At 39.2% G+C, this 18,104-nt stretch overlaps 1 protein-coding gene and 1 pseudogene across 6 annotated transcripts in view; both read left to right on the forward strand.

Annotated features, from left to right (window-relative positions):
• ATF7 (activating transcription factor 7) overlaps positions 1–18,104 on the forward strand; it is a 96,961-nt gene that overhangs the window by 45,959 nt on the left and 32,898 nt on the right. For 3 of the 6 annotated variants that reach the window (XM_036018912.1, XM_028533471.2, XM_036018913.1), the window contains exon 3: positions 13,480–13,576. The exons of the other annotated variants lie outside the window; for them this stretch is intronic. In XM_036018912.1, the coding sequence (XP_035874805.1) occupies positions 13,480–13,576 (97 nt within the window). The remainder of the gene's footprint in view (positions 1–13,479; positions 13,577–18,104) is intronic. 6 annotated transcript variants of the gene reach the window in all.
• Positions 15,097–15,413, forward strand: LOC114514184 (annotated as a pseudogene).

The following is an 18,104-nucleotide window of genomic DNA, read 5'->3' on the forward strand; positions in this document are numbered from 1 at the left end:
TTTCAGGTGTTGTTTTCCTTGTAATTTAAGAGACTAATGTATTTAAAAGAAGTATTAGTTTATGTTTGGGGGCCAACATTGGGGGCCTACCTCTCTCTCTAAAATCAGTGAAAAGATGTCCTGCGGTGAGGATAAAAAAAAAAAAAAAAGAAAAAAATGGTTACGATGGTAAATGTTACATGTATTTTACACCCCCCAAAATAAAATTAAAAGAGGGAGAGAGAGAGAGAGGAAAGAGAAAGATTTACACTTACCACTTTGCTGTGATACTAAGGAATCTTATAGATGAAGTTGAGATGACCAGGACTTTGGCTAATTACATCGAAACCTGAAGTAAGATTGTATTTCTCAATCCCATCAAATAGTAAGCAAGATTTAAAAACAAAGTATCAAAGCTTTCCCAACTGAAACTGGTAAGAAGTTATATTTGCCACCCTCTTTCCTACACTGCCCAGTCTCTTGGAGTTGGCCTGTATTAACTTTGGAGCTCAGTTTTCTTTTATCTGTGATGTATTGGGCACCTGCAACTGACTTGGCACAAGACATTTCCTATGGGCTCATGATTTTTCACCTTTGTCATAAACAGGAAGAGGGAACAAGAAACCAAGATAAAAATGAGTGATCAGGTATGGGTGAGTGTTTAAAACTTCTGCTACTTAGAAGAATAGTTATGTCATTGTTCTAAATGATGTAAAATGATGCATTGATATTAATCCCAGATTATAATGAAGATCCAGCAATTCAAGGTTGACTGGTTTTGATATTTTCCCACCCCTCCCCCACTATGTTGATGTGATTATAAAATACCTTTCCTCTTGTTAGATACAGTAGTGTAAAGTTTATAAAATGAGGAATCCAGTTGTGTGGGGTTTTTTATCCTTACCTGAGGATATTTTTAAAATAATTTCAGAGAGGGAGGAAAGGGAAAAGAGAGAGACACTGATCACACAATTGCTTTCCCATTGTGTGAGCTGTGTTTACCTGTGTCACCATCTTCACTGGAAATCCAATGCAATTTTAAATGAGATTGTTTTCTTAGTTTTTCTTTGTGATAGTTCACCCTTTACTATCATTTTGACCTGTTCCTGTTGACTTAATATTTGAAATTCTATTTGTTTCTTATTCTAAACTGCTTTTATTAGGGTATTCTTGGTCTTGGCTGGGCCCAGCTTTTAGTTCCATAGGAAAGAGCTGATACTTCAGATATCAACTCTCCTTTTGGATATGGACAATGAAAATTCTCCCACCACTGTACACACAGACAGGAGCTTTGTAGTCAGGGATGCTTTGTAGCACTTTATGAGCTATGCTAGTTGACATTCAGCAAATATTTATTAAGTACCTACTGTGTGCAGATCCTGTTCTAGATCCTTAGAATACTTGCATGAACAAACAAATGAGGATGCTTGTCCTTAAGGAGCTTATATTCTACCATATGGTTTCACTGTTGTACCAACAACCAAATAATACCTCTGCTCTCAAAATTTCTTCTTTTTACAATGGGCTAATTTAGTCTGCTGCTAGAATCTTCTCTTTAAGATACTCAAACAGCTTTGCCAAAACAGAAAATTCCTCAATTAATAGATGAAAGAATTTACCTCAGGTACAACTCATGGGGTTTCCCCCTCCCTTTAGTTTGTCCTCCTTCATTCCCCTGACAACAGTTTCTCTAGAGTATTTTGGGAAGAAGTTCCCTGCTTTTATTTTTCCTCTATAAATTACCTTGCTCACACATGCAGCCTGTGAGCTGCTGCTGCTGCAGTTGAGTTTATTTGTTGAACAGTTCTGTACTTTGAAATGATTCATTCAAGAGCCATGAAGTATTCAAAGCAGGATGTGTGACTCATTTGGTAAACAACAGCATTTTGAAGTAGAGAGCAGGAGACAGGATTGATTGCAGTACAGATAAAAGTTTTATTGGCTTTGAGGTGTGTGTATTTAGTGTCTTACCTTCTTCTCCCTTCCCCTACTTCCCCAACCATAAATGATATCTTGCATTGGGAATAGAAGTACTGCAGTGAGGGTGTGAAGCCTTATCAAGACTTTTGAAGATCTCCTCGAGCACCGACTTACACCATACACAAAAATAAATTTAAGGTGGATAAAAGATTTAAATATAAACCATGACACCATTAAAGTCCTAGAGGAGAACATGAGCAGGAAAATCTTAGATGTTTCATGCAGCAGCATTTTTACTGATATGTCCCCTAGAGCAAGGGACATAAAGGAAATAATAAACAAATGGGATCTCATCAAAATAAAAAGCTTCTGCACAGATAAAGAAAACAGTACTAAAATAAAAAGAGAATCAACTGTATGGGAAAACATATTTGCCAATGATACCTCAGACCAAGGGTTTAATCTCCAAAATATATAAAGGACTTAAACAACTCCACTCTAAGAAGACAAGGAACCCAATTAAAAAATGGGCAAAGGACTTGAATAGACACTTCTCCAAGGAGGATACACAGAGGATCCAGAGACACAGGAAAAGATGCTCAGTATCGCTAGCTATCAGAGAGATGCAAATTAAAACCACAGTGAGATACCATTTCACACCAGTCAGAACGGCCATCATAAACAAAGCAACAAACAACAAGTGTTGGAGAGGTTGTGGAGAAAAGGGGACCCTAGTGCACTGTTGGTGGGATTGCAAACTGGTACAACAACTATGGAAAACAGTATGGAATTTCCACAGAAAACTAAAAATGGATCTGCCTTTTGACTCAGCAATTCCACTGCTGGGATTGTATCCTAAGAACCCTGAAACACCAATCCAAAAGAACCTATGTACCCCAATGTTCATAGCAGCACAATTTACAATAGCCAAGTGCTGGAAGCAATCTAGGTGCCCATCAGTAAATGAAGGGATCAAAAAACTATGGTACATTTACACAATGGAATTCTGTGCAGCAGAAAGAAGAAGGAGCTCCTACCCTTTGCAACAGCATGGATGGACCTGGAGAGCATTGTGCTAAGTGAAATAAGCCAGGCAGTGAAAGACAAATAACCATATGATCTCACCTTTAACAGGAACCCGTACAACAAAACAAACAAGCAAAATATAGCCAAAGACACTGAAATAAGAGGACAGCCTGACAGTGACCAGAGGGGAAAGGGGAGGGAATTTCAGGGGAATTTCAGGGGAGAATGGGAAGGTTTTACAGGAACAAATATAAAGGACACATGGACAAAAACTGGGGGGGAATGGAAATGGGGGGGAGGTGGGGAGGGATGGGTGGGTGAGCTGGGATGGGAGTAGAGGACAGAAAACTGTACTTAAACAATGATTAAAATAAAATTTAAAAAAAGACTCTTGAAGGTCTCCCAGTTTCTTCTTTCAGAATATACAAGTGGGACCCCAAAAATGGAATTTATTTATAAAAATTTGTGTATTCTTACATGTTTGAACTTCAGCCCTGGCTGGTGTGGCTGCCCTGCATGGTGTGGCTCAGTGGATTGAGGGCCAGCCTGCAAACTGAAGTGTTCACCAGGTCACAGGTTCAGTTCCGGTCAAGGCGCATGCCTGGGTTGCAGGCCAGGTCCTCCAGTTGGGGGCATGTGAGAGGCACCCTATCGATATTTCTTACCCTCTCTTTCTCCTTTCCTTCCCCCTCTCTGAAAATAAATAAACAAAATCTTTTAAACTTAAGCCATCTTCAAAATACTCTCCATTCGATGCAATATACCTCTTGAGATGTTTTTTTCCACTGCTCAAAATAGTTTTTGAACTCGTCGATTTTGATGCATTTTTGTGCTTCTACCATTTTTTGTTTCACCTCTTCCACATCTGCAAAATACTTCCCTTTGAGGACTTGCTTCATCTGTGGGGAATCAGAAAAAAGTGTCTTGGGGTGAGATCAGGTGAATAGAGAGTGCAGGGCATGGGGATCCCGCTGGTTTTGGTCAAAAACTTCTAAACACTCAGCTCAGTGTGGGCAGGTATCAGTACACTGATACAGATGGGTTCCTGAAACACTCACCAAATGGCTGAAGCCTATAGTACCCTCCAGAAGATAATTCCAGGTTTTTGGGGTTCCCCCCTCTTATGATCAGTTGCAGTGATTAAAATAGTGTTCTGAAAAAGGTCAAGCTACTCTTTCCACCCTGCTCAGCACCAATATCACCATGCTAGAGCTTGCTCTTTATAGTTTCTCAGATTTTCTCCAACTTTTCATAGTATTTTCCTTCATCAAAATGTACTCCAAAGTACTTGATACTATAGTAAAAGAGAGCTATGCTGCCTATGAAGCCCTGCCAACCCCAGAAACTCTAGAGAAGGCGGGGATAGTTAGGTTTCAGCATAAATGATTTTTCAAACTATCACAAATGTGAACTGAACTCTTTGTGTTATTCCCTAATAGTTTAGGCATTCAGTGCTTGTTTCCTAATAACTAAAGAGTCCTGATTTGTCTCCTTCCCCCAGTCTACTCTTCTAAAACAAGGAAAGGGATGTGCATTAATCATAGGTCAGTATATAGGAGCATTTTTAAGTGTGAGGCAAATTCACATAGAAACTGGAGCTGTGGTAGCCAAAAACAACATTTCAGGAATGAATTTGGCTAGAGGTTGTGTGCATATTGCACAGAAATTTCACTGGTCACAATACTTTAACAAGGATTTAGCTTGAAACTATTACATTTCTAATGCCCATATGCTTGCTCCTGGCTCAGAGTCAATAGACAAAAATTTAGCTTTAGTTTGGCCTGAGTTCTCGAGTACCCCTGAGCCTTCTCTTCAATACTGTTTAGTGCTGCTATTTCAAGAAGCTTCTGGGAGACTAGTATTAACAGGGTTAGGAAAAGAAGTCTCCCTAAATGTTAACTTGTTTAGAATTATCTTGCAAAGAAAAACTAATTTTTATTATAATACCCTGTCTACCTTGAGATTAAAAAAGGGAAAGGAGGGAAAAACTAGCTGAGTCTATGCTGTATGCCAAGTACTACATTAAGTGTTTCAAGTAATTGCTTTATTTAAAAGCTTAAGAAAAAAAGGGTATGAGGGAGGCTTCTGAGGTGCCTGAAATGTTTCGTATCTGTTTTTCCCTTGAAGTGACCAATAATTATTAACTTTACTTATTATTCTTATTTATAAAACCTTCAGTTTCTGAAATATAATAAAAAGTACTGTCATTTCTAGTACAAGTCTGAGGATATGAGAGATTTTATTATTATTGAAGTATAGTTGGCATACAATATGTTAATTTCAGGTATGTAACATAGTGATTCCATATCTGTAGCCCTTACAGAGTGATCACATCAATTCTAGTAACCTGTCACCATACAAACTCATCACAATATTATTGACTATATTCCCTGTGCTTACATTCCCATGACATACTTATTTTATAACTGGAAATTTTTTAAAAAATATTTATTTATTTTTAGAGAGGGGGAAAAGAGAGGGAGAAAGAGAGGGAGAGAAACGTCAATCAGTTGCCTCCCACACACCCTCAACTGGGGACCACACCCCTAACTGGGGACCTGGCCCACAACCCAGGCATGTGCCCTGACCAGGAATTAAACCAATGACTTTTTGGTTCGCTGGCTGACACTCAGTCCACTGACCCACACAAGCCAGACCTATAACTGGAAATTTGTACCTCTCAATCCCCTTCACCTTTTTTGCCCATCCCTCCACTCTTCTTCATATCTTGATCTGGGTTCTGATTACATAGACATATAAGTTTATATAAATTTATTGACAGGGAAAATGTATTTATTGTACACCTAAGGTTTGTATTTTGTATGTTTTACATTAATTTTTAAAAATTAAAAATCTTGAAAAAAAGGAGCTTCCGGCAAGATGGAGGAATAGGTGGACGCACCGTATCTCCTCTCACAACCAAGATTAGAACAACAATAATTTACAGACAGAATAACACCCAGAACTGACAGAGGATTTATCTGAATGGAAGTCGGACAGCTAAGAAATTGAAGTAGACCCGTACATCCAGACTGGTAGGAGAAGACGAGCCGGTCGGGTGTGGGGCTGGTACGGGTCGGCGGAGCGCAGAGGTCGGGGAAAATTTGGCGCAAAATTGGCGCGTCAGCCATCCGGCGCGCAAGAACGCAGCGGTGGTCCCTGAGTACGCAAGCTGCGGCTGGGGGACCCAGTGGGGCAACGATTGTGGACCAGGGCAGAGCTCACAGCCCAGGATCCCAGAGAAGGGTCTGAGCCCAGGAGAACGGAACTACCACCATTGTTCCCTCCCGCTCCCATCCCCGCCCCCACATATAATGTCATAATCTAGCAACTGGGGTGCCCAGCCCCGGTGAACACCTAAGGCTCCACCCCCCACCGTAACAAGAGTGACCAGACCGGGGGGAAAAAAAAGGAGAGACAGGGAAAGACATTTTCCAACAGAACAGATCAGTCCCCCAGGACTCATCCTTTTGAGAGACCAAGAAATAGCCAATCTATCAGATGCATAGTTCAAAACACTGGTGATCAGAAAGCTCACGGAATTGGTTGATTTTGGGCGCAATTTAGATGAAAGGATGCAGGTTATCATAAAAGAGATGCAGGAAGATACGCGGAGGAGAGCCAATAGTGAAAGGAAGGAATCTGAGTCTCAAAACAATACAGTGGACCAGAAGGAAGATAGAATCAACCAAGCAGGAAAGCATGATGAAATAAGAATTCAAAAAATCGGGGAAAAGCTTAAGAGCATCCAGGACACCTTTAAACGTCCCAACATCCAAATTATAGGGGTACCAGAATGGGAAGGGGAAAAGCAACAAATTGAGCACGTATTTGAACAAATAATAAAGGAGAACTTCCCCATTCTGGCAAAGGGAACAGTCTTCCAAGAAATCCAAGAAGCTCAGAGAGCCCCAAAGAAGTTGGACCCAAGAAGAAACACACCAAGGCACATCATAATTACATTAGCCAAGGTAAAAACGAAGGAGAGAATCCTAGAAGCAGCAAGAGATAAGGGGACAGTCACCTACAAAGGAGTTCCCATCAGACTGTCAACTGATTTCTCCAAAGAGACCTTACAGGCAAGAAGGGGCTGGAAAGAAATATTCCGAGTCATGAAAGACAAGGACCTACATCCCAGATTGCTCTATCCAGCAAAGCTCTCATTTAGAATGGAAGGGCAGATAAAGTGCTTTTCAGATAAGGTCAAGTTAAAGGAGTTCATCATCACCAAGCCCTTATTTTATGAAATGCTAAAGGGACTTATCTAAGAAAAGAAGATAAAGAAAAGACATGTATAATAAAAGGACAGCAAACTCACAATTATTAACAACCACACCTAAAGCAAAACCAAAAGAAATTAAGCAAACAACTAGAACAGGAACAGAACCACAGAAATGGAGGGCACATGGAGGGTTAGCAGCAGGGGGGTGGGAGGAGGAGGAGAGAGGGGGAAAAGGTATAGAGAATAGGTAGGAATGTAGGTTGAAAATAGATAGGGGGAGGGCAAGAATAGTACGGGAAATATAGAAGCTAAAGAACTCGTAAGTGTGACACATGGACATGAACTAAAGGCGGGGAACGTGGGTGGGAGAGGCAGTACAGGGTGGAGGGGAGAGAAGGGGGGAAATGGAACAACTGTAATAGCAAAATCAATAAAATATATTAAAAAAAGAAAAAAATTAAAAATCTTAAGACTTTATTCATTTTTCATATTCCTGATTACAGTTCTCACCATCCTTGTTCTTCAAGTCATTCCTAACCATTTACTTAGGTCTGTTTATTTAGTCACTTTGCAAGTTGGTAGAATTCCAGATTCTCCTATCACAGAAGGATGGGTGAGAATGAAACTTCCTAAAAAGTGGTTTTATCAAAGATACCTATGGAAAATTGTTAAGAAACTATACTTTCCCTGCTAATTCTGCAACTAATGCCAGTTTTCAGATAGGCTTCCACATAGCCCTGGTATTCTACTTTGCTTCTTAACATTTTTTTTAAGATTTTATTTATTTATTTTTAAAGAGGAGAAGGGAGGGAGAAAAAAAGGGAGATTAACCATCAGTGTGTGGTTGCCTCTGACATGCCCCCAACAGGGGCCCTGGCCTACAACCCAGGCATGTGCCCTGACTAGGAATTGAACCAGCAACCCTTTAGTTCATAGGCCGGCACTCAATCCACTGAGCCACACTAGCCAGGGCGTTTCTTAACATGTTTTAAACTAACCCTCTCCCTAATTTTTTTCTCCATTGGGGAGTGAAAATCTGAAGTAGCCAAAGTTGTTTTGGTTTACTTCTCTATTTTCTCTTTGTTACTAACAAGGCAGTACTTGAGAATTCCATTTAATTTGTTCTCCCAATTACCATGCCTTGACCATCTTCCTAATTTCCCTAAGTATTTGCAGATCTGTAATACATCAGTCATTTTATAAAGTGAGGTTGAGAGTTTTCTGCCTATTTTTTTTTCCTTCCAAGTTTCAGATCCAAAAACACGTGTTGACAATTTGGTAAAGGGAACTAAAAAACAGCCTTTTTGTTTGTTTCTTTCTTTCCCTATTAACCTGTAGCAGGGTTTCTCAGCAGAGACACAGTTGACATTTTGAGTCAGATAACTCTTTGTTTTGGGGAGCTGTCCTGTGCATCATAGGATATTTATCAGTATCCCAGGCCTTTACCCTCTAGATGTCAGTAGCGTCTCCCCAGTTGTGACAAGCAAACATGTCAAATGTCCTCTGGGAGGGGGTGGAGTTGCCCCTGGTTGAGAGCCACTGCCATATAGTATAAATTAAAATTTAGGGAAAATGGGTTTGGGGGTGGGAGGAAGAGTCAAGATTGGCATATAATTAAAATTCCTATTAGAGCTTTAAACATATTATCTAGATCAGAGCTGTTTTAAAAAAATATAATGCAAACCACTAATGCAAGCCACATATGTAACTTGAAATTTTCTAGAAGCCACATTAAAAAGTAGAATTACAGAAGTGAAATTAATTTTAATAATATATTTTATTGCCCTGGCCAAGTAGCTCAGTTGGTTGGGGCATCATCTTGATACATCAAGGTAATGGGTTCAATCCCCAGTCAGGGCACATACAAGAGTCAACCAAAGAAGTATAAACAAGTGGAACAACAAATTGGTGTTTCTGTCACTCTCTTTCTCTGTCTCCCTTGCTACCCTTCCCTTCCTCCCTCTTTCCCTCTCCTTCCTTCTCCTTCCCTTCTCTCTCTCTCTAAAGGTAAATAAATTTTAAAAACAGTAATATATTTTATTTAACCCAATATATCCAATATATCATTTCAACATGTAATCAACATAAAGTTAATAAGGTATTTTACATTCTCTTTCTCTTTTTTTTTTTTTTTTTTTTTGTATAAAGTCTTCAAACTTACAGTATATCTAGCAACATGTCAAGTGCTCAAAAGCCACTTGTGGCTAGTGGCTGCCATATTGGTAGGGCCAGTACAAAGCACTTTGGTATCCAGATACGGTGGAAATTAGCACATAATAAATACTCCCCCCGATTTATGAGACACTGTCCTGATTCATTTACCAGGGCAAATAATACACTAAATCTGTGTTACCATACAAATCCTCTCCTAAGGTATGTAAACTGCCTTTTTGATCCAGTACGACTCAAATTCTTTAGTCCTCATTTTGAATGCCCTCTGTGTCTTGGAGATTGTTAATATCTACACACTTTTTGAAAGTTGTCATTGTTTGCCCTACAGCCAGAATGAGTATTCCCTGCGTGGTTATTTGCCAAAACATTAGTCATAGGTAAAACCAAACAACAAAGGAAGACCCAGTAAGGGTATTAACAAATGGTACAGCTAGATTATAGGTAGGCAAAAATTCAAAAAGGAAATTTTGGGGAGAACTCATTTTAATTCAGTAGAATAATATGTATATATATATATATATATTTTTTTTTTTTTTGAAAATCAAAATGTTCACCACTTAATAATCTTAGAGAGCTGGGCACAGCGGTGTGCACCTGTAGTACTAGCTACCAGGGAGGCTGAGGCAGTAGGATTACATGAGCCCAGGAATTCTGGGCTGTAGTGCACTATGCAGATGGGATGTCAGATCAGTAGTGGGATCCCTCCTATGAATAGCCACTGCACTATAGTGCAACATAGTGAGACCCCATCTCTAAAAATAATAATTATTTTAGATACTTTGAGAATTTGCTTTCAGAGGGATAGTTTCCTAGGAATGCAGTTCAAGACTGATCTAGAGAATTATTAAGAGTTAACTCTTAATAAATGAGAGGGAATATGGAATAATAGCCAGATTGGCATTCACTTTGAAAAAAATCTCTAGTAAACTTTAATTCTTCTCAGAATTGTGTTAGAAATAGCAGAGAGAGGTGATTGGAACCCTGCTTCTTAAAATTCATCCGTCCCATTTGGCTCCTCCTCCTCGGAAGTACACTACCTGATTTAGTCAGCGATTCTTAACTTTGTGGAGTTATGACCCCCTTTGAGAGTTTAGTGAAGCTCATGAACCCCTTCTCAGAATACTTTTTTTTTAAATATTTTTTTTATTTATTTTTAGAGAGGAAGGGAGGGAGAAAGAGAGGGAAAGAAATAGGTACTAGAGAAACATCTATCAGTTGCCTCTTGCACACCCCCAACCCAGGACCTGGCTTGCAACCCAGGCATGTGCCGTGACTGGGAATCAAACCCACAACCTTCTGGTTCGCATGCTGGTGCTTAGTCCACTGAGTTACACCAACCAGGGCTAATGTTTTAATATTGATAAAATAGACCTGCCTAGTGTGGCTCAGTGGATTGAGTGCCACTCATTAAGCAATTGAAAGGTTACCCATTCAATTCCCTGTCAAGGTGCATGCGTGGGTTTCACACCAAGTGCCCCAGTTGGGGGCATTCAAAAGGCAACTGATCCATGTATCTCTCATCTATCTCTCACACATTGATGTTTTGCTCCCTGTCTTTCTCCTTCCCTTCCTCTCTCTATAAATATAAATAAATTTTTTAAAATCTCTTTAAAAAATTAATAAAATACATAGGACTACAAAGGAAAAGAAACCCATTATTTTGAAATACAGTTGTCTAAAACATCTTTTAAATATTTGATATGTAATATACATGCTTTTTTATTAATCCATTGAATAACAAATTCTGATGGTGGTTCTGGTGATTATCATAATTTCAAAGTAATGATAAGTATAAAGGATATTTTGAGTTCTAATAGGTTGTAATGTGATATGAAAATATGTGATTGCTATTATGAATTAAGCATGTTAAATTTCAATTACAGTGTAGTGAGAATTAAGATCTGGATTTTTTTCTATCCATGTTTACAGTTATCAAACCCTCTGAGATGCTGACAGTGGGGATCTCTTCAGCCACCTTTAGTTCTCTTCAAACCCCAACTTTGGATTTGGAAAAAATAGTTCAAGAGACAACAGGATGTCATGGAAAGGAGTGGAGGGTGACTAAGAACTAGAGGACAAATAAACCAAGTCAGGACTGTGCAGCAAAGTTGTAACAGAAGGGGAGTTGCTTGCAAAACCTGATGTTTAAAATCTTTTTCCCAGCTCAGTTTTGAGCAAACTGTATTTCTGATCATAGAAAAAGACTTTTTGTTTGAAAGTCAGTCTTCTAGATTCCAGAACATTGTGCAAAATTTACTAAGCCACCTACCTACATGAAATTTTCTTGAAGCACTTATGAAGCATATTTTTGAAAAATATTTATATAACATTTCCAATTTATTTTGAAAATTTGTATTCCTGTCTAATCCACTACTATTCTTAGCCCTCCAAAATGATGCTTTTTCTCCATCGTAGGCTGGTCTGCTCATCCCCTTTTACCGAACACCTGGTAATCTCAGACCCTGTAACCCCTGGGTAACAGATTATTACTTCCTCCTTTCTCACCCCACCCCATCTTTTTTCCCTTGTGGAAATAGAAATCTGTGATGGAAAAAGTTGATGCCTAGGGTTAACCAACAGTAGAAAACATGAAAGTTCTTGGCTAAATTTCCCCACTTGATTCAGTTTTGTCCCAGATCCATTGGAAACCACTAAGGCATTCTTCTTTTGACTCTTTTACTTCTCTTGGTTCTTCATACTTTTAATTGAAATTTCCCTTTGCCCTTCAGGCCTTTAGGCCTAACCTAGAAGGGTTTTAGATCTTAAGCTGGCTTAAGTTGTGGTAGGGGCTCAGAGAAAATTTGGGGAAAGCTACTTGCAGGTAAAATAAAGGAACTTAGACAGTGTAATGTTGCCTTCTTGAATGGATAGGACCTAGGATGGGGCCAAATCCAGTCTAGTTTACAGGCATGAAGGGCTGTAGAAAAGAAGTCTAAAGTTAGAGTGTTCATTGGGAAATGTATATCTAATGAAGAGAATAAAAAGAGTGAACTAATCAGTTATTTTTTTAGAAACAAAAAGACAAATAGAACCATGTTTCAGAGCCTGGCTGGTGAAGGAACTGTGAAAAACTGCAGCTTCCAAGCTGTTATGTGTTGTAGGCATATTTTAATGAAGGAACATGGCCAGCCAGCCTCAAAGGGAATTTTGAGGGTATCATTCTTTTGAATTACTGCTGTTCATCTGTTCTCTTCACCTCCCCCTACTAAAGAGCAGGTCAGAGCATAAATTATTGTCCAGTAACCCTGTCTAACTTAGTCATAAGATGAGGCAAACCAAGCCTCACCTTTCCATTGTCCTTTCACCCAAACCCCTAAATAAATACAATGTCTATACCATCTCCTTTTCCCTTCCCCTCATCCTGCCTACAAGTTTCTCCCTACCCTAACAAAAAAAATTTTGCTTGTACTTTTATTCTACCATTTCATAGCCAACAGCATTGTACTGGTCCTTTTATGGCTGACAGAGCCCAGTCTGGCTGCCCGGTGAGGGAAGACAGCATTTGGCCAATAGGGTTGGTGTGTGCCATTACTGCTGGCTGTTGGGCCTCTGTCCTCCACAGCTCCATCCTGACTCATTAAAACCCTGAGCCAAATAGCTGAGCAGGCTCCTGCTGCAGCATTGTGGGGGCCAGGAAGTTAAATGGTTCTCTTAATCCTGCATAATTTATCTCCCTGTTAGCCCCCTCATAAATAGTCCAATTCAGCCCCACCTAGAGAGCTTAATTCTGAATTTCCTATTTTTGTGATGACCAAGTATCCAGCCTTTTCCTTCTTTTCTCTTTATTATTATTATTAAAAATTATTTTCCCCTTGTTCACTATGAGTTTGCCTTAATGTTTTTTTCATTTGGAGCCTCCTGCCTGGACCCCACTTCAGCAACAATCTGTCCATTTCTCTCATTTGGACTTAATATTACAGAGCAGTTGGTGTTACAGTCTTCCCCTTCCTCTCTCCTCCCAGCTTTCTAGTGCCTCTTTTTCTCCTTCCCCATTTTCTCTTTTTAAATCCATCACTTCTCCTTTTCCATCACTTCAGATTTTTTCCATTCCCTGTGCAGTCCCTTTCTCCAACAACCAACCTTATTGCAGGATGTTTGGTAGGACATTTTAAAAGAGCACTGAATTTTTTTTTCACATCTTCGTTTCTGTTTCATTTCAGAGATTTACAAACGAGGACCACCTGGCAGTTCATAAACACAAGCATGAGATGACATTGAAATTTGGCCCTGCTCGAACTGACTCAGTCATCATTGCAGGTATTTGCTGCCCCAGAAGCCACATGCCTTGATATTACCAGACAGTTAAGATTAATACCAGGGACCAGATGTACTGGGAATGATAGTCCCCTTCTCCCATTAAGAGCCCTTATGTGATCTGCATTTAATCAGGGAAAAGGAAAACTAAAAGCTCCCAAGTTTCTATTGTGCCCTCTCCTCTCTGTTTTTAATACAAGATTGGGTTCTGTGGTTTTTGAGGGTAGGTGTATTGAGGTTTTGTCTATCCCTCCTTGCCTTCTTTTTTATTAAGACTTTGGAAGATTTATAGACAAAAGATGCCTTTGACATTTCTCCCTACCCACAGTGAAGTGGTGAACAAAAGTAAGGAAGCTGACCTAGTCTGGCTGCTTCTCTTCCACTAGGTGTCGGTTTTCCCCCCGAGCAGGCAAAATGTCAGTTCGTAAATTCAGCTTTCCCTGTGAACTCAGACACCATTCAGGGCACATTTCCAAAGCTCAAACAAGACATTTTGTTCATGGGACTTTTCTAAGCCAGTTTGAGTGACCTGGAACCTCTCACTGGTTGTTTTAGGTATTGTCTTGTCTATGTATACCATCTCAAGGGACCATTCTTAGCAACCTCTTTCAAACCATGGAACAGTTCTTTTTTTATTATTATTAAAATTTTTAAAATTTATTGATGTAGTTGAAAAACAAAATATTAAAAAGCACTTTTTAATTTACTGATTTTAGACAAAGAAGAAGGAGGGGAGAGCAAAAGAGAGAAACATCAGCCCTGGCTGGTGTGGCTCAGTGGATTGAGTGCGGCCTGAGAACCAAAGGGTCTCTGGTTTGATTCCCAGTCAGGGCACATGCCTGGGTTGAGGGCCAGGTCCCCAGTGCAGGGTGTGCAAGAGGCAACCACACATTGATGTTTCTTTCCCTCCCTCTCCCTCCCTTCCACTCTCTCTAAAAATAAATAAATTTTTAAAAAATAAAAAAAATAAGAGAAACATTGATTTGTCATTCCACCTATAGATGCATTTATTGGTTGATTTTTGTATGTTCCCTAACTGGGGATCAAACCTGCAACCTTGGTGCATTGGGACAATGCTCCAATCAGCTGAGCCACCCTGCCAGGGCCCATTCCACAGTTCTATTATGCCATTATCAGCTAAACAGACATAGGACAAAAAAAAAAAAAAAAAAACTCAAAGTGGGCCTTTTGTTTTGATACCATGAGGGGTTCTGATTTAGCCTGAGTTAGGAAGCTTACCTCAGTATTTAACCTCTCTCCATACTTCCATACATGAAGAAAGGGTCTTGCCCTTTCAGATCTCATATCTCTTATTATATAAGCAAATATTGACTGAATATCTACTGTGTATACCAGGCATCTTGTTAGGAACTTGTAGATTGTAATTCCTGGAAAAGGACATGAGTGGGGATACATCATTAATGGTACTTAAGAAAGCCTGGGGGGAGGACATCCACTGAGCCAGCAAGGAGGCTGTTTCTTTTCTGAGTTGCTTTCTTCCCAGGCTTGTTCTGCTGGTCTGCATGGCCTGTGGAAATCAGTGAGAACTTGCCCACCAGAAAAACATGAGGAAATCCCAGGAAATTAGCAAAGGAAAAAAGAAAAGCGGATAGCTTGACTATCTCTCTTGGAAAACAAAGGCACTCTTGAGATCATGCAACAAAAGCAGAAAGCACCTAATGAGAAGTCAATGAAGACAAGTGAAAAATAATGACTGACAATTTGGAAAACCTGGATGCTATTGCTGACTAGGTGTATCATAAGCTCTATAATCAAGATTTTGTAGGGTGAACAGTCATTACATATGTTATAACATATCCTTATAAAAACTATTTTAAACCTAAAAAAAAAAAAAAGAAAGCCTGGGGAAGGTCTTAGGAAAGAGTGAATAGGGTGTAGATACATATATAGATATTACACACTTAATTTCATAAGTCAGGGCATATATTCATGAAAATAATTTTAGTGTTTAGTATTTAGTCTAATACAAGTAAATAATACAAACAATAAAAGTACTAAGAATTAATATTAAATGGAATTGACCATAGACAGTTTATGAAAGAGGTAGATGTTAAGCAAGGTTGTCAAGTTGGAGAGGCTGCAGATGTGTGGAAAGGCCTGTGCTGAGTCTCTAGGAGTAGTGAGAAAAGTTGAGTCAGGACAGTACCAAGGAAAGAAAGTGTGTTCCTGTTATTCTTCACATGCTGTTCTAGATTGTTCATCCCATGACTTCAGCTATCCTGTCTAGGCTGGTAATTCTTATATTTGTAAATTAAGACCTTGTGTCTCACACGTATTCCAACTAAGCTGGCTTTGTGTCATTCAGATATTTGTGTCAGCAACTGAATTTATATATTTGTCCCCTAAACTAACTCTTTCTCCTTTATTATTCAGTGATGGTATTCTCAAAATCTTGAGTTATTTTATTTTTTTCATCAAGTTTTCTCTGTTCTGTTCCATCCTGCTCTTCCTGCCACCACCCTCATTATGCTCTATAGTCTCTTAGCTGGTTTCTCTTTTTGACAGGTATCTCATTATACTTCACCTTCCCTCCTGTTGAAAAACCAGTCTTTCTTAAATTCTTCTCCTCTGCTCAAAATCTGTCATTATCTTCCCATTTCCTCTTACTTTAAGGAAATTTATATTTGGAGTTTTAGGATTTCTATAACTTAGCCCCATGGTATCTGCCTAACTTTGTATATAACTTATATACCTAACATTATCTTTTGACCTAAACTTACCTTTTTCTCCTGACCTGTATTCTTGGTCCCCATACCCTGTCTCCATGCCTTCACCTGCCTTACTTCTCTTATCTTCTAAATCTTATCTTCTCTCTACTGCCTAAAGCCATTCTTTAAGGCCCAGCTCAAGTCTCTTTTCTGAAAACCTCCTAACTACTCTGCCATTAATTTGTCTTTATTTCTGCAATAATTTTATTCTCTACTGTATATGACACTGATTTTTTTGGTATACAATGAAGCTATTTACGTTTCTTAGTTTTATTTCCTCAACTAGAAAGCATCCTCTTACTGCCCAGGGCAAGAGTGATGTCTTATATTGGGCGAAACTGTTAAACTACTATTTCTCTTCTCCCCCAAATTCTCACACACGTGTATGCATGTAGCACCAGAACACACAGAAAGTATTCATTAAACACTTGCTGATTACTTCAGAATCATCAGAGCAGACTAAGGGTTTTCTCATACATTTTCTTTTTTAAAAAAAGATTTTTATTTAGTTTTAGAAGGAAGGGAAGGAGAAAGAGAGGGAGAGAAACATTAGTGTATGAGAGATAGATACATTGATCACCTCTCGCACACCCCTAACTGGGAACCTGGCCTGCAACCCAGGCATGTGCCCCCATGGTGAATTGAACTGGTGACCTTTGGGTTCTCAGGCCGGCGCTCAATCCATTGAGCCATACCAGCCAGGGGTTTTACACATTTTCTTTTCTTTTCTTTTTCCTTTGCCCCCGTCCACCCATCCCACTCCTCTCTCCCACAGTTAGTACCCCTTCCGTTGTCCATGTCCACAAGTCATTCATACATGTTATATGACGAATCCCTTCCCCTTCTTTCCCCTATTCCCCTCCCCGCCCCTCCCATACTACCAATATCAGTCTATTCTATGTTTCCATGTCTCTGGTTCTGGTTTTCTCGTTAGGTTATTTTGTTAATTAGAGTCTAGTTATAAGTGAGGTCATATGGTATTTGTCTTTTGCTGACTGACTTATTTCACTTAGCATAATAGTCTCCTGTTCCATTCATGCTATTGTAAATAGCATTGCAATGAACATAGAGGTGCGTAAGTTCTTTTGAATTAGTTTTTCAGGATTCTTAAGATATATTCCCAACAGTAGAATCTCTGGGTCATAAGGCAGTTCCATTATATATATATTATGTATATATACTATTGATTATGCTATTACAGTTGTCACATTTTTCCCCCTTTGCCCCCTCCACTCAATACTCCCCATTCCCTCCATCAGTCCTCTGCTTTAGCTCATGTCCTTAGTTCATGTATATACGTTCTTTGGCTACTCCACTTCCAATACTGTTCTTAACATCCCCATCTCTATTCTAAATCTAACAATTTGTACTTCTTAATCCCAGCGCCTTTTCCCCCACTTTCCATTCCCCACTACTAACTGATAACCCTCCAAATAATCTCCATATCTCTGATTCTGATTCTGTTCTGCTTGTTTGCTTAGTTTGTTTTTTAGTTTGAATTGATGATAGTTGTGAATTTGTTGTCATTTTAATGCTCATTGTTTTTATCTTCTTTTTCTTAAGTAAGTTGCTTTAACATTTCATATAATAATGGCTTGGTGATGATGACTCCTTCAGCTTTACCTTGTCTGGGAAGTATTTTATCTACCCTTCGATTCTAAATGATAACTTTCCTAGATAGAGTAATCTTGGATGTAGGTCCTTGCTTTTCATCATTTGGAATACTTCTTGCAAGTCCTTTCTTGCCTACAAAGTTTTTTTTGAGAAATCAGCTGACAGTCTCTGAGAACTCCTTTGTGGGT

Source organism: Phyllostomus discolor, chromosome 2 (genome assembly GCF_004126475.2).
Source record: "Phyllostomus discolor isolate MPI-MPIP mPhyDis1 chromosome 2, mPhyDis1.pri.v3, whole genome shotgun sequence".
In the NCBI taxonomy this organism is placed as follows: Eukaryota; Metazoa; Chordata; class Mammalia; order Chiroptera; family Phyllostomidae; genus Phyllostomus; species Phyllostomus discolor.